Source organism: Empidonax traillii, unplaced genomic scaffold (assembly GCF_003031625.1).
Source record: "Empidonax traillii isolate 1590-97213 ecotype Southwest subspecies unplaced genomic scaffold, ASM303162v1 scaffold46:size3806547, whole genome shotgun sequence".
Lineage (NCBI taxonomy): Eukaryota > Metazoa > Chordata > Aves > Passeriformes > Tyrannidae > Empidonax > Empidonax traillii.
In genome coordinates this window covers 585,509-600,282 of record NW_020955239.1, presented here as the reverse complement: position 1 = coordinate 600,282, position 14,774 = coordinate 585,509, and the positions used below count along the sequence as shown (strand labels likewise).

General features: G+C 41.1%; 1 protein-coding gene across 18 annotated transcripts in view; it reads left to right on the top strand.

Moving 5' to 3' along the window:
* ZBTB20 (zinc finger and BTB domain containing 20) overlaps nt 1–14,774 on the top strand; it is a 502,030-nt gene that overhangs the window by 468,162 nt on the left and 19,094 nt on the right. For 16 of the 18 annotated variants that reach the window (XM_027878839.1, XM_027878837.1, XM_027878836.1 and 13 more), the window contains 2 exons: nt 1,314–2,924; nt 7,879–10,929. In XM_027878839.1, coding sequence (XP_027734640.1) covers nt 1,334–2,924; nt 7,879–8,297 — 2,010 coding nt within the window. In that variant the 5' untranslated portion in view covers nt 1,314–1,333 and the 3' untranslated portion in view covers nt 8,298–10,929. Of the gene's footprint in view, nt 1–1,313; nt 2,925–7,878; nt 10,930–14,774 lie in introns of those variants that run through there. The other 2 variants (XM_027878845.1, XM_027878846.1) reach the window with 2 other exon arrangements.

The following is a 14,774-nucleotide window of genomic DNA, read 5'->3' as shown; positions in this document are numbered from 1 at the left end:
TTTCCTTTTGGATCCTCACACATTGACAAGTAATTGTGGCAAGAGGGGTTGTAGCTTTAGGTAGGAATATTCAAGATAAAATGCCTGTAATACTAGAAGTGATTTAGCATTACTTTTCTCTGCACACTTTTCTAGGAACCAAGGTGATGTATGTACTACAAATGCTAAGAGAAGAAAATTATTAATACTATTTTATTTGTTTACCATTCAAAAGGCAGTTGGTTCTTCAGAGTTAAAAGGTGAAACCACAGTTTCTGCCCATCAAAATCTGAATAGAACTAAAAATGATAAAGAACAGGAAAGGAAATAGAAAAGCATTAAAACCAGAGGAAGCAAGATGAAGATAAGAAACAGTGGATAGAGAGATTAAGAAGTTACTTTTCAGTCACTTGTAAAAGTTAAATTTGAAGATTATATTGGCTCTGTACCCAAATTAGTTAGATGCTTTTCTAAACTGTTCTCTATTTAGATAATCCAACCACACTAAGACAAAATCTTCCTTGGAGTAAATGTCTGTAATTTTCCCGTTTCTGTCAAGTAAATAACAGCAGGAGAACATTTGTTTTTGTATGATGGCATTCTGCTGCAAGTCAGAACTTGGGATATGCTAAAAATTAAGGGGACAGCTCATGTTAACTTTTTGCTTTGGGCTCTTTCAGAGGACTGTTTGTCACTATTGGGTAGCAAATGTTCTAAACCAGAACCCCAGACAAAACTGTGCGTGGGATTTCAGGAACATTTACAGCCTAAATCTTGAACCATATTTGGATTTTACAAAGTAACTGCCAGGTTTTTTCACTGTACTGTGGAACATAGGATCCAAATTCCTTAAAATACCAATCTAGATAGAAATCACTTCTTCATATATACTCTTTGCATTAATAACTTAGGGTCATTAAAGTAAGATTCTGATCTCTTCTGGCGTGGGTCCACATCCAAACAGTTTAAAATCCAGCTTTAATCCATGTGCTCAGTGTTTACAATTGGCTTGCTCTAAACTTTTTAAAGCCAGAAAAACTGATAGGCCCAGTAATATGATTGGAATTTAGGCCCTGCTACACCTGTCTTAATTGCTTTTGCCCAGAAATTCAGGACTTGAGCATCTGCAAATGAGTAGCAAAATTTACTTCTAGCCTTACAAAAACGATTTCTTCTTACCAATGCCTTTGTGTGTGATTTTTTTACAGTGCAGTCAGTTTTGTTTACCCAGTGGGCAATCACCTTTGCCAGTGCTCTGACTGTGGCCCTGCAGAGGACAAGACTCAATCTGTTCTTTTTTTTTTTTTTTCTTTTTGTCTCCTGCTTTGCTCCAGGTAACATCAGTTGCAAGGGGATGACAGAGCGCATTCATAGCATCAACCTTCACAACTTCAGCAATTCTGTGCTCGAGACTCTCAACGAGCAGCGCAACCGTGGCCACTTCTGTGACGTGACGGTCCGCATCCACGGGAGCATGCTACGCGCCCACCGTTGTGTGCTGGCGGCTGGCAGCCCCTTTTTCCAGGACAAATTGCTGCTGGGCTACAGTGACATCGAGATCCCCTCAGTGGTGTCAGTCCAGTCTGTGCAAAAGCTCATTGACTTCATGTACAGCGGGGTGCTGCGGGTCTCACAGTCAGAGGCCCTCCAAATCCTCACAGCTGCCAGCATCCTGCAGATCAAGACTGTGATTGATGAGTGCACAAGGATTGTCTCACAAAATGTGGGAGAGGTCTACCCAGTGATTCAGGATTCTGGCCAGGAGACACCCAGGGGAACCCCCGAATCAGGCACCTCGGGGCAGAGCACCGACACAGAGTCTGGCTACCTGCAGAGCCATTCGCAGCACAGTGTGGACAGGATCTATTCGGCCCTCTATGCCTGTTCCATGCAAAATGGCAGTGGGGAGCGCTCCTTTTACAGTGGAGCTGTGGTCAGCCACCATGAAACAGCCCTGGGACTCCCCAGGGACCATCACATAGAAGACCCCAGCTGGATTACCCGGATCCATGAACGGTCGCAACAGATGGAGCGGTACCTCTCCACCACTCCAGAGACCACACACTGCCGCAAGCAACCGCGCCCTGTCCGAATTCAAACCCTGATGGGCAACATCCATATTAAGCAGGAGATGGAGGATGACTATGACTACTATGGCCAACAGAGGGTGCAGATCCTAGAGCGCAATGAGTCTGAGGAATGCACTGAGGACACTGACCAAGCAGAAGGCACTGAGAGTGAGCCCAAAGGGGAGAGTTTTGACTCAGGCGTCAGTTCCTCCATTGGCACTGAGCCTGATTCCATGGAGCAGCAGTTTATGGCTGCTCTGGGCCGGGATGGGCAGCAAGAACCTTCTCAAGCAGATCAAAATGACGTCCCTGCTGATGGCACTCAGCCGCAGCAGCAGCAGCAGCAACATGTAGATGCCAACTCTTCTTCACCAGAGAGAAGCAATGACGTTGAAATGGACAGCAAAGTGCTCACAGTCAATAACAGCACCGAAAAGGGGGCTTTGCAGCCTTCTGTCAACACAACTGTTGCCCAACCATTGCCAACCACACAGATCTACTTACGCCAGACAGAAACCCTCACCAGCAATCTGAGGATGCCACTGACTCTGACCAGCAACACTCAGGTCATTGGCACAGCTGGCAACACCTACCTGCCTGCCCTTTTCACCACGCAGTCTGCTGGCAGTGGCCCTAAACCTTTTCTCTTCAGCCTGCCCCAGCCTTTAGCTGGCCAACAGACACAGTTTGTGACAGTGTCCCAGCCTGGCCTGTCAACCTTTACTGCCCAGCTGCCAGCCCCACAGCCCTTGGCCCCGTCTGCGGGCCACAGCACAGCGGGTGGGCAAGGCGAAAAAAAGCCTTACGAGTGCACTCTCTGTAACAAGACTTTCACCGCCAAACAGAACTACGTCAAGCACATGTTTGTACACACAGGTAAGAGTACTTCCCTTTGGCTTATTTATGAAGCCAAAGAAAGCCCTTCACAACCACGGACTTAGATTCTGTTTGCCAACATGCCATCCTCCAACACAAATAGAAGAGAGGGGTTATCCAGGGTGTCACTGAACACTTCCCAAGCTTACTGCACTGAAGTTTAGCCTCTGCAGAAATGGAAGTGGCATGAGGAAACTCAAATCAGAAGAAAAACTGTATCTGCTGAGAAAGGGCATACCCCTGTAGGTTTTAAAGCTACGGGGGTTTAAGCTCAAGTGATGATAATTGGCATGAGGTTAGGTCAAAGTCATTACTGGTAGAGCTGCAGCAGTTAGGTCCAGGCTTGGATGTTATGCACATTGCCACGTATTTTCTTGATCTTGCATATTCCTGTAAGAAAGTAAATTGTGAGTTTTGTAAGTAAGGAGAGAAAGAAGTCTTTCTGTAGTATCTTGAAGGTGATTGCTGTAATCCCTTATCTCTTGGTAAGTCAGATAATTCGCTAGGTGTGAGTACAGAAATATAGGTTTCAATAAGAAAATTTTAAAAGAATATATGTAGAACACAACAGAAACAATATCAGCACTTTTTTGTTTAAAAGTGCAGCTGTTTTAGTATATGGTTTATGGGCTATTGAGACAGTATAGGTAACCATATGTTCTGCTGAGCCAAAACTGCCTTTTCTAGCTTTCTCAAGTTATGAGACTTCAAAGCAAGGAGATATATGTATCTTACATGGAGGAGCTATCATGAGTTCAGGACTAAATTTTGCTTGCTTTAGCCCTTGGCTCTTTATGACATTGGAGAGAAATTCTAGTTTAGAGAAAGAGTAAATATTTCTTTCACCAAGCAATGGTTTTGTTAACATCAGATCTTAAAATAAATGCTGGTTTGTGAATAGAAACCTAGAAAAATTACCCAAAGTATGGGAGGAATGTAGGTCGTGCCTCTCAGTTGTATGCAATAGACTTCAATTCCATGTGCGTATGTAAACTTTTAAATTCAGTTTACCTGTATTTATCACTTAAATGAAAAACTTCTCTAGACATCTATGGCAGACATGTACGTGTACAAAAAGATCAACATTTCAGGACTGGTACAAAATGTATGATTGCAAGGATCAAGAGTCCTGAATCCCAAGATTACCCTTTGTGTGTTTATGTTCTTCATCTTTCTGTTGTGGATGAGTAGCTAAACTATTGCATAGAGAGTGCTGTATTATTCAGAAAAATATCCCCTTCAGAACATATTCAAATATATCTCCTTGCATCCTTGTTCTAAAACCTAGAAAGACTTTTTCACAAATAATTTCACTGAGATTAGGTGCTTTATTTCCCCTACCCCCAAACTGTGCACTGCACTTCTTATTTGGAGTCAGATAAAGAGTAGTACTGGAAGATTTGACCTTGAAACATTCCTAGTTATTACACATAATACCAACCAAGGAAATTGGTAGGCATCTCTAATCATTAATTAATGTTTTATTTGTATGGATCTGAGAATGCCCAGAATAATGAACTGTGGTGGCAAGGAGAGACTCAGGGAGATAAATTATTTCAGAATTCATTTGGCAACAAACTGGCTCCTGGAATGTCTGGGAGAATAATTGCACCTCAACCGACTGAGGGCTGGACTTCAGAAAACCTTTCTGAAAATAATCTTTATATGTGCAGCCTCAGAGATAGCATGTCTGCTACCTTCTCTAGTGCTGGACAGGATCATTACAAAAATGGAGAGGAGACAGCCGTTCCCACTGTCAGGGTGATTTTCCCTATCCCTGTTAAAAGAAGCCAGGCAAAGTGGCCCTGGAAAAGATCCACAGAAAGAGGGAAAGATTTGGGACATGTAAATATTTGAATTAGTCTTTCTGTTTGGAGAGCTCACAAGAAAAGTCATGGAGGAGTCTAATCATAAACCAGAATTCAACAAACTAAAGGTCTTCAAATCTCTGTATGTTCTTATGTTCCAAAAACTATAGTCTGGTGTAGCTTTCCATGCAACAGAAACCAGCCTCCTTTTCTTCTTTTACATGGATGCAAACATACTAGAGAGGAGTGTTTTTCCATGTTCCCTTCAGACTGGCTTTAATGTATCCTACAATGTTGTTCTCCAAGACATGCAATGTTGTGGAAATAGAGTGCTAGAATGGATGCAGTGTCTGTGCACTTTATAAACCACCATTGCCTTTTCCTGCGTATGACACTGCAGTTAATAGTGGATTAAGGGCTGAAAAAGGCATGCCAAGGTGATCATGGCAGGGCCCCAACATTGCTGTCTCCTTTCTAATCTGGGGCACCCATGGTGATGGGATGAGGGGAAGTCGTATGAGGAGTGGCTGAGGTCATTTGGCTTATTCAGCCTAGAGAAGAGACTGAGGGGAGACCTCACTGTGGTCTACAGCTTGCTCAGGAGGGGAAGTGCAAGAGCAGAAACTGATCCCTTCCCTCTGGTGACCAGTGATAGGACATGGGGGAATGGCATGAAGCTATCTCAGGGTAGATTTAGGTTAAGCATTAGGAAAAGGTTCTGCACCCACAGGGTGATTGGGCACTGGAACAGGTTCCTCTGTGAAGTGGTCATGGCACCAGCCTGCCAGAGTTTGAGAGGCACTTGGACAGTGCTCTTGGACACATGGTGTGACTGTTGGGGTAGTCCTGTGCAGGGCCAGGAGGTGAACTTTGATGATCATTGTGGATCCCTTCCAACTCAGGATATTCTAGGGTTCTGTGGGCTCAGTGTCAGACCAAGCATCCATTATGCTTAGGGTAAGGGTTCAAAGAGCCACAGAGGCTACAACTCTAGAACACTGGGGCTGGAAAAGGCATGCCAAAGGGACCATGGCCGGGCACTGAGATTGCTGTCACCTCTTCCAGCTCAAGATGTGCTGTGATTCTATGTTTCTCAGTGCCCCACATTGCTGTCTAATAACAGCCAAAGACAAAATAAAGAAGCATGCACATTTCACTCACTGAGCAAAGTTTTCTCTGACTTTAAGATGAAGAATCATGGGAATAAAGAATCTACAGTGCTTACTGAGGAAGCACATATATTTGGATCCAAAAAAAAAAAAAAAAAACCCACTAAAAAGTTTTGAGATTCTTAGGAGAAGAAAAATCCCAGGAAAGCTTTGAAGCTGAGATTAAAAATCCAGAACCCAGTGTCACTTTGGAACATATGCAGGAAAAAATTAAGGTGTTTTTATAGCATAGTCTTAACAGGGTCCAGAGTGGCAGAAACCAACTTAGTACAAACTCTGGGACATATATTGCCCCAGGCAAAAATGAGCACTGTAAATATAATCAGTCTCTTTTAAGTTAATCAGATGTTATTCTAACTGACAGACTATCATTTTCCACACAACATGTGTCAAGCAAATGGGTCTGTCTGCACTCAGTACACTATTGTGTTTGGCAAACTCATTATGAGTGCAAGAAAGAGCAACAAGTGGGTTTCATTCATGGATGTCACCATCATACATGCATACCATGAAATAAAAAGGGACAGAGGCTCAGGGAGAAAAAAAAGTAGGTCCTTCACATCCATTCCATATTAATTATCTCCTATTAAAATTGAATATAAGTGGCATATTGTAATCTCACTATACAAAGAGTAAATTATATATTACTACAGGCGTGTCATGGTCCCTGAAGATTGACTCTTCAGGATTTAAAACAGTGTACACAGACTGTAAAATAGAGGAAGCAGGATGTCTGTGTGGGGCGGGGGGGAGGATCTCTGCTAGATGGGAAATTGAAGAATAACCACAGGAAAATAATTTTTTCAATCAGTGAAACAGAGAATAATTTTGATAGTTACAGAACTATCTCTCTCCCTAACAACTTTGGGGATGATGAATTGCCACACCTGAAATATGCCACAAGTGATTCAGAAAACAAATTAAAAAGCAGCTTTTGATGGGGCATTCAGGGTGTTGTTTATTGTCTACATTATCAGTGGAGCAATATATTATGAAAATGTTGCTTGATACCAAGAAACATGAGACCATGGCACTGTTTGTCAGAAGAACTCTGAGCATGAGGAGGATTTCAGAGTAGCCTGAAAAAAGCAATCATATGTTCTCAGATGAGTAATTTTCCCAGTTCATCCTTGTAGTCACTTGTTTGTCAGAGTTCGTGATCAGAGTTCAGTTATACAGGTTACCATAATCAGTTTTACAAGCAGTCCTGGACACCCAAGGCAGTGTGGTAGATTTCGTAAGTATTTTTTATCTCTGGTTTACCTCATAAAGTGTTTTATTTAGTTGGGAGTCGAATCATTTAAAATTCCTGTCTCTTGCACTATCATTTTATCTGTTAGGTTGCCCTTCATATGGTGCTGGCCAGCCTGGGCAATTCTGTGTATTGAGATTCCCTTTTCAGTTACTCTTGTCCATGTTTCATCTATGAGATTTGACCAGGAAAAAGGGGGCAACAAATGTAAACCTCTTATAAAGCATTGGATTCCTTTGGCAATCTCTAGCATTTCTCTTCTGAGAAATTTAAAGCAATTTGGCCAAAATAAATGTGTTACAGATAAGCTATCTATAGTAATCACTAGTTTTGTCCATGCTTTTACTGCATGCAGGGAAATGGAGGCACTGAAAGGTAAAGTAACCTGGCTAACACCTGTGTAGAAGTGAGCATGAGGACACGGGCAGAAGAGGCTGTGCCATTGAAACTGAGCTCTTTTTTGCTGTATGTGGATTGGGAATACCTTCAGCCTCCTTTGTAAAGCATTTGAAACATCTGATTGCAAAAAACATTGCCTATCAAAACACACTTATTAACAGAATTACTCTTTGTTAGCCAGAGCACCTTTTCAAAGACCTCCATGAGACTTACCATTCGTTTATTGCAAAGCATTTTACTGGGCTGGTTTAATTTTACGATCTTCTTTTTTTGTCTGTTTTTCTTTTTCTCTCTCTCTCTCTCTCTTTCTCGTTGGTAATGGGCAGGTGAGAAACCACACCAATGCAGCATCTGTTGGCGCTCCTTCTCTTTAAAGGATTACCTAATCAAACACATGGTGACGCACACCGGCGTGAGGGCGTACCAGTGTAGTATCTGCAACAAGCGCTTCACCCAGAAGAGCTCCCTTAATGTGCACATGCGTCTCCACCGCGGGGAGAAGTCCTACGAGTGCTACATCTGCAAGAAGAAGTTCTCCCACAAGACCCTGCTGGAGAGGCATGTGGCTCTGCACAGTGCCACCAACGGCACGCCTGGAGCCACCGGCACCGGCGCAAGGGCCGTCCCCGCCGGGGTGGTGGCCTGCACGGAGGGGACCACGTACGTCTGCTCTGTCTGTCCAGCTAAGTTTGACCAAATCGAGCATTTCAACGACCACATGAGGATGCATGTGTCAGACGGATAAGTAGAATCTCTCTCTCTCTCTTTGTTATGAACAACAAAAATAGAAACAACAACAACAAAAAAAGAAAGCTATGGCACTAGAATTTAAGAAATTATTTTTGTTTCATTTTTACCTTTATTTTCCTCCTTTTTTTGGGTTCATTTTGTTTTGTTGTTTTTGTACTACATGAAGAACTGTTTTTTGCCTGCTGGTACATTACATTTCCGGAGGCTGGGTGAATAATAATTTTCCCAACCTCCCTTGGATGGTGGCCTTAAGGCCAGGTAGTGCTTCATGAGCTCCACTGGTTGGATCTCTAGCTACTGGCCTCTAAATACAACCCTTCTTTACTACAAAAAGCAAACAACAAAAAAAAAATGACAAAAAAAATTTAAAAAAAAAACAGACAGAAAAATAATAAAAAAAAAATCTTTTTTTCTCACTTGTGAAGAGCACTACAAAAAAAACAAACAAAACAAAATATATTACAAATCTACAAGGCCTACTGTCATTATAAGTACACCGCTTGCAGTGTTTCAATGGACATGATTCACATTGCTGACCGCTTTTGGACTTCACAGTATCCAGTTAGAACTGTGGAATATTTTGCTTCTGGTTGAGCAGCAACCAGAGGAAACAAGGCCCTGCTGGTTTCCACCACATGTCTGCTTTTTCACACAAACACGCATCCACAAACACACAAAAGGGCTGAGGGGAATGCGAGGCAGTGTGGCTTGGATAGTGTGGAGTCCCTGCAGGGTGAGGAAAAAGAATCAGAGGTTCCTCACCTGGATTCTGCTCCATCCCACGCTCTCTGGCGCACCCTCCCCGCTGCTTTTCTCGTACCACCACCACCACCTTATAGCAGAAACCAAGAAGATTCAGACAACGAGCAACGGTGGCTTTTTGTAATTTATTCAGTGTCTTCGCTGAGCACAGGGCCTCAGCACAATCAAGAGGGACTTTCACAGAAGGCAAAGAGAAACACAGAGGAAAATCAAAGATATCAGAGGTTGCAACCTATGGATCTAGGTACAAGAGAAGGGTTAGTTCCCACAATCTTTGCAAAAAAAAAAAAAAAGTTGCATCAGGATTTATTCTTGTGGAAGAAAGAGGAATAGAGGGTGGGTGGGGAGGGGAATAATAATTAAAAAAAAAAAAGAGTTCTTGGGACTTTTTTAATTCAAAATTTTATAGAGGGGCAAAAGTGACGTTTACCAGATAGAATGCTGATTTTTTTAATATATTTACAACAGTATTTGTGTAAAAAAACAAAAAAAGTGAGATTGTTAAAAGTAATTTTTCTTTGTTTTCTTTTTTGTTTTGCATACACTGCCACTAATATCTTCTCTTTTATTATATATATGAATATATATAAAAATATATATTTTATTTTAAATTGAGACTGTTAAGGTTAGCTAACCTGCTTCCAGATAGAGGGGGGGGAGGGGAGATGATCTTGATTTTTATTTTAAAAAAGAGGAAGGATTTTTCTTAATTTTCTTTTCTAGTATTATTCTCTCTCTTTTCTAATGGAATCAAGAATTACCTGGGTCGATGAGGGGCTCTGTGAAGTCATCTGTGAGATTATCTACTAGTGTTTGTGCATCCTGCAGTATCATTTGAACTGCTACTTTGTTTTTTGAAGTACATGGTTCTCTTTTTGGCTCTTACCAAGCTTCTATTGTTTCTTTTTTTGGTTCCGTCTCAGAATTTGTTTCTGCTGAAGGATGGTTTCTTTTGAGAAAGAGATTTTTCTAGCTATGTTTCCCTGGTTTTGGGGATTATATAATCTGTAGTCTTTCTTCTTATTTGAAAAAATAATGAAAGTTTTGGAAGTGTGTAATAACTAGGATTTCCCTTCTTTTTGATCACTGGACAAAAATTAATCTGCTGTATTGTTCTCTCATCCCTGCCTTGCTCGCTAGAGAGCTTCCATATTTGTGTGGGAATCTGATCCTGCCCCTGGTAATTTGTGCTGATGCCAAAATAACTTAAAATGTTACCATTGCAAATAATCTTCCCTTCATTTGCAAAAACGTCTAATGGAAGGGCCACATCCCGCATTCTCTGCATATACCAAGCTATGCAAGGAATGTAGGATCAGTGTGAAAGATTGATTCCTGATCTGCATATATATGTCGGTGTTCTGTATTTTGTTTTACTGTGTTTGAACTGGTGTTCTCCCTAGTTGTCTTCTGTGTATCTGTGTAAGAATTTTTCCCCCAAAGCCAACTCCCAAAGTACATGGGTCCTTAGTTCAGTTGGATCAGTGTCTGACACTGTCTTGCTTGAAATCCATAGTGAGGACTTCCAGCAGCTGCACTCTGGACTTCATATTTTAGGCAGAGAAGAAGCACCTAACAAAAATATGCAAAAAGAAAAAAAAAGAAAAATTGCTAGTTTAGCTTTTACTTGTGTTTATATTTAAATTAAGCTTTCTTAAGTTTACAGAACTTTGCTTGTGAACACTGAGCATTTCACATGAGACATTTTTTGATGCTGGACAACTTTCTAACTATTGACTTGATAGATCTCCATGTACAACTTTGTGTGTTCTTTACACCCGCGGCTTCTCTATCAGATGTCTGTCATTCGTTACAGGTAACTTCATTGATATGTTCTATGCCTGTTCCATTACAATTTATTTGGGGAAAAAAACCTGACAGGTGGTTCAGTCTCAGAATCTTTCTATACCCTGCAAGGTATTGTTCAACAGATCCTAAACGCTGAAGCCCTGATTCTAATCTGCAGTACACAGCATAGAGAGACTTTGAGGTGAGTGCCAGAGCAAATGAGTCTCTTTTATGGTAACGTCTTTCTTTGTTACCAGTTTGTTTGGGTAGCTGGAGGGTTATAAGGGGCTGGAGAAGGAGCACGAGTTAGTTAACAAATATTGTTGTTTTAACCACACTGGAAAAAGCAATGCCAGCATGTAAACCGAGAAGTGAAAAGACAAAGCCCAAGATACAGAGAGGGAGAACTAATATCTGCCATGCAAAGGCACACTAAACAAAGGTTCTGGAGACAAGGGTGTGGAAGAAAATGGGGAAGGTCAACCTAGACAAAAGGATTAGAGGCTTTTCTCTGGGGAAAGGAGGCTTTCTTCTGAGATTTTTAATGTAGAAGAATGTTATCCCATATGAGGAATGAGTGAAAAATTTTACCCAGCTTAAAAATATGTAGCTGCTCATTTGTCATCTGAGGTCTGGGGAAAAGCTGTTTAATTTGCTGTTGTAACTCTGGTGAACTGTAGTCAAGATGTAGCATATTCTGGAATATGGTTCTGATACCAGATGAGATATACCAGTAAACAGGAAACAAGAATCAGGGTTTACATCCACCAAAATCCAAGTACTATCATGTTTAGAGAGAAAAATCCTATCCAAATTGTAATCCTTCAGTTTTCATCCTTCCCTAAATCAAAGAAGTATCACCTTTTAAATCCAAACTTTTTATGAGATCTAATAAATTTGAAGTAAATTAAAGGTCAGTTGTGAATGAATGAAGGATGCCAATTAAAAAAAATAAATAAACAAAGTTCTTCAAGTAAAGATAAGGCTTGGCAGATTGAATTCTAAAGCACTTTTCAAAGAATTTAGGCCAAGGTCTTCGCAAATGAGTGCCTGAAACATTAACTGATTTTGTTGAACTTCGAGACTTGATTTTGTAAAACATGAAGCAACTTGCAGCATGACTGCTAATGTAGCTGAAAGTGCTTGCCAGGTCACTGTGAATTTAGGAGCTCAAACATAACCCCCTTTATCTTTTACAAGTTAAATTCTTTTTAGTAATGTTTCCTCCCACCTTTGAAATACTTACATGCTACTTGGAAACAACTCTAGTATCCAAATGTTGCAGGTATATTCAGCCTTCATGTATTGCTGCAATATTCCTTAGCAGAAAGAACTGCAGTCACAGTGATCTGGAAACCACTGCTGACAGTGTTTGAGCGAATCTATCTCACTATGCTTGAAAGGTTTCCTGCCAAACACCTGATAAAATGATACAGATGAGAAAACGCAGACTGTAGCGCGCATCCTTCTGATGAAGCATGCAATATCCTGCATTCCTTGAGCTTGATTCTCACTTTCCCTTAAGCTCTCTTTATATTGCTTTGGTAATGGAAAAGGGCATTAAATAGAACATAAATTCATGTTACAAATCAAGGCCTCTCTGCAAGACAAAAGTGCAATAAAGGAAGCCTTAGAGTAAATGAGGAGTAAGCACCTTCTCTTACTGCTGCTGAGGCTGGTGAAGTGAATTGGAAATGTAGGATTGGCCAGAGCAGTTCTACCCTGTGGTCTGTCTCACCCAGTACTCTGTCTCTGACATGTGGCCACTTAGAGATGATTTGAATGAAGATGAAAGACCCGTGTTGGATAATTACAAAGCAATAAGCCTAAGGGAGAAAATTTATTATAATCCTCATTAACTATTTGTATATATAAAAAACATATAAATTTGAATATTTATTTGCCTATAACATGAAGACATAATAATTTATGGCTTTAAGTTTTTATCCCATATGAAAATTATATATTGTGGCAGGTAATTCTCACTGTCCTTTAAAGATCTATCTTATTAATTCCTAGCTGGGCCCCATGCCATCCTGTGGAAGTGAGTTCCTCAGGTAAATTACCCCCTCATTGAAATGATTCCTTTTCAAGTTAATTCTGTTGCTGTTCACTGAAATGCCCATGTTCCTGTATTATATGAAATCATAAATCAGAAACCCAAAATTTAACTTCTCTTGCCCGTTCCACTGAGGTTTACCTGGGAAATATGAATCCACAAGGAATACAGGACCACAACCTCAGTGTCTGCTGATCAGCAAGGAGAGAACAGCTACTGAGTGTGTCTGTGTGCATGTCTGGGGTGTGTGCATTAGTGAGGTTCTCCTACAGTGACTTCTTGCAGAGGACTAGCAGGCACAACTCATAAATAATGGGAACATACCAGTACAGTACACCGCTCTATAAATTGTAACATAGTATTTCAATCTGGTCCTAGTCTCAGAAAACCCATATGAATAATCTCTTATAAGGGAAATAGTTACAGATGTTTTGAAGGAGCTACTCTGGAGACTTTCTCAACATCTGTCATGCTTTCACTAGACCAACTTCTGGCCCACGCTGTTAGATTCAAAAACAGCTCAAGTTCACAGTCAGCTAACAGGGAAGAGTAGCATTTAATTGACTTCTTTTTTAATTGACTTCAAGTGAGTGAGATTTCCTTTTGCTCTAAGATCAAAGAGGCCAAGTGGAACCCATTTTTCCTCTTTTGATTTCTTTTTCATCCAAAGGAGAGTTGAGTAATAACCCACATACCATCAGCCCCCTCACTTCTTATCAACCCCAAACTGATTTCAGTCAACCTGGAGCTATTATTTTAACGCTGGATCACTCACACGGTGGAGGAACAGATCTCTTCCCTTTAGTGGGTATTATGCTAGCATTTGCTGTGTCTCCTAGTAATGAAAACAAATCCCAAAGGGAGAAGGTACAAAACATACTCTTTGTAGCAGTGTTGAGTCCAGTCCAAAATCAGAAGCGCCCAAATTGTTTCAAACATGACCAGACCTTCAGAGTGCCTAAATTTACTACCCTTCTGAATGTTATGCTAAGGAAATCCTCCAACTCTCACTGATGAAAATGATTTGCCATTGAAAAGGAAAAAAAGCATCAGCCTGGAGAAGAGAAAGCTCTGGGGAAACTTTATGGCAGCCTTCCAGTACCTAAAGGGGGCTGACAAGAAGACTGGAGAGGGATTTTTCACAAGGGCATGTTGTGATAGGATGGGGGAAAAATGGCCTTAAGCTGAAGGAAGGTAGGTTTAGATTTGATATTAGAAAGAAATTCTTTACAACAAGGGTAAAGACAATGGAACAGGTTGCTCAGAAAGGTTGTGGACTCCCCACCCCTGTAGGTGTTCAAGACCAGCCTGAATGAGGCTCTGAGTAACCTGGTCTAGCGGAAGGTTCCCTGCCCATTGGAGGGGGTGTTGGAACTAGATAATTCTTTAAAGTCCCCTCCAACCCAAACCCTTCTATGTTAGTATCAAATTACCACTCATGGCTGTTCTGCCAAGAAAGACTAGTCCTTGGTAACCAACGCTTTCAGTTCAGCTCCTCTGAGTTATTGAAATAAACCTGATAGAAAAGAAGCAGCAGGTAGCCTAATTGCAGCAGCATCTGATCAACCTAAAGCAAATCAGCTGCTTTTCACATTCCCTGATTTGTTTTTATGATGGATGTGAAAATTTGTGAGGGAGGTGTAATGTGATGAGAACTTGGCCCTGAGCGGTTTTGAGCCTCCTCTGCACCCAGAAGGTTTCTCTTCATTAAGATCTTAGGCCCTAAGCAATCACAACTCTGCTGTGAAAAAAGGCTTACGAGAGAAACTACAGATAATACATTGTCTGGAGTCTTGAGTTTGTAATTAATTGAAAGTTTTTCCCAGCATTTGACAATCCTGCTGATAGAAACCAAATGCAGGT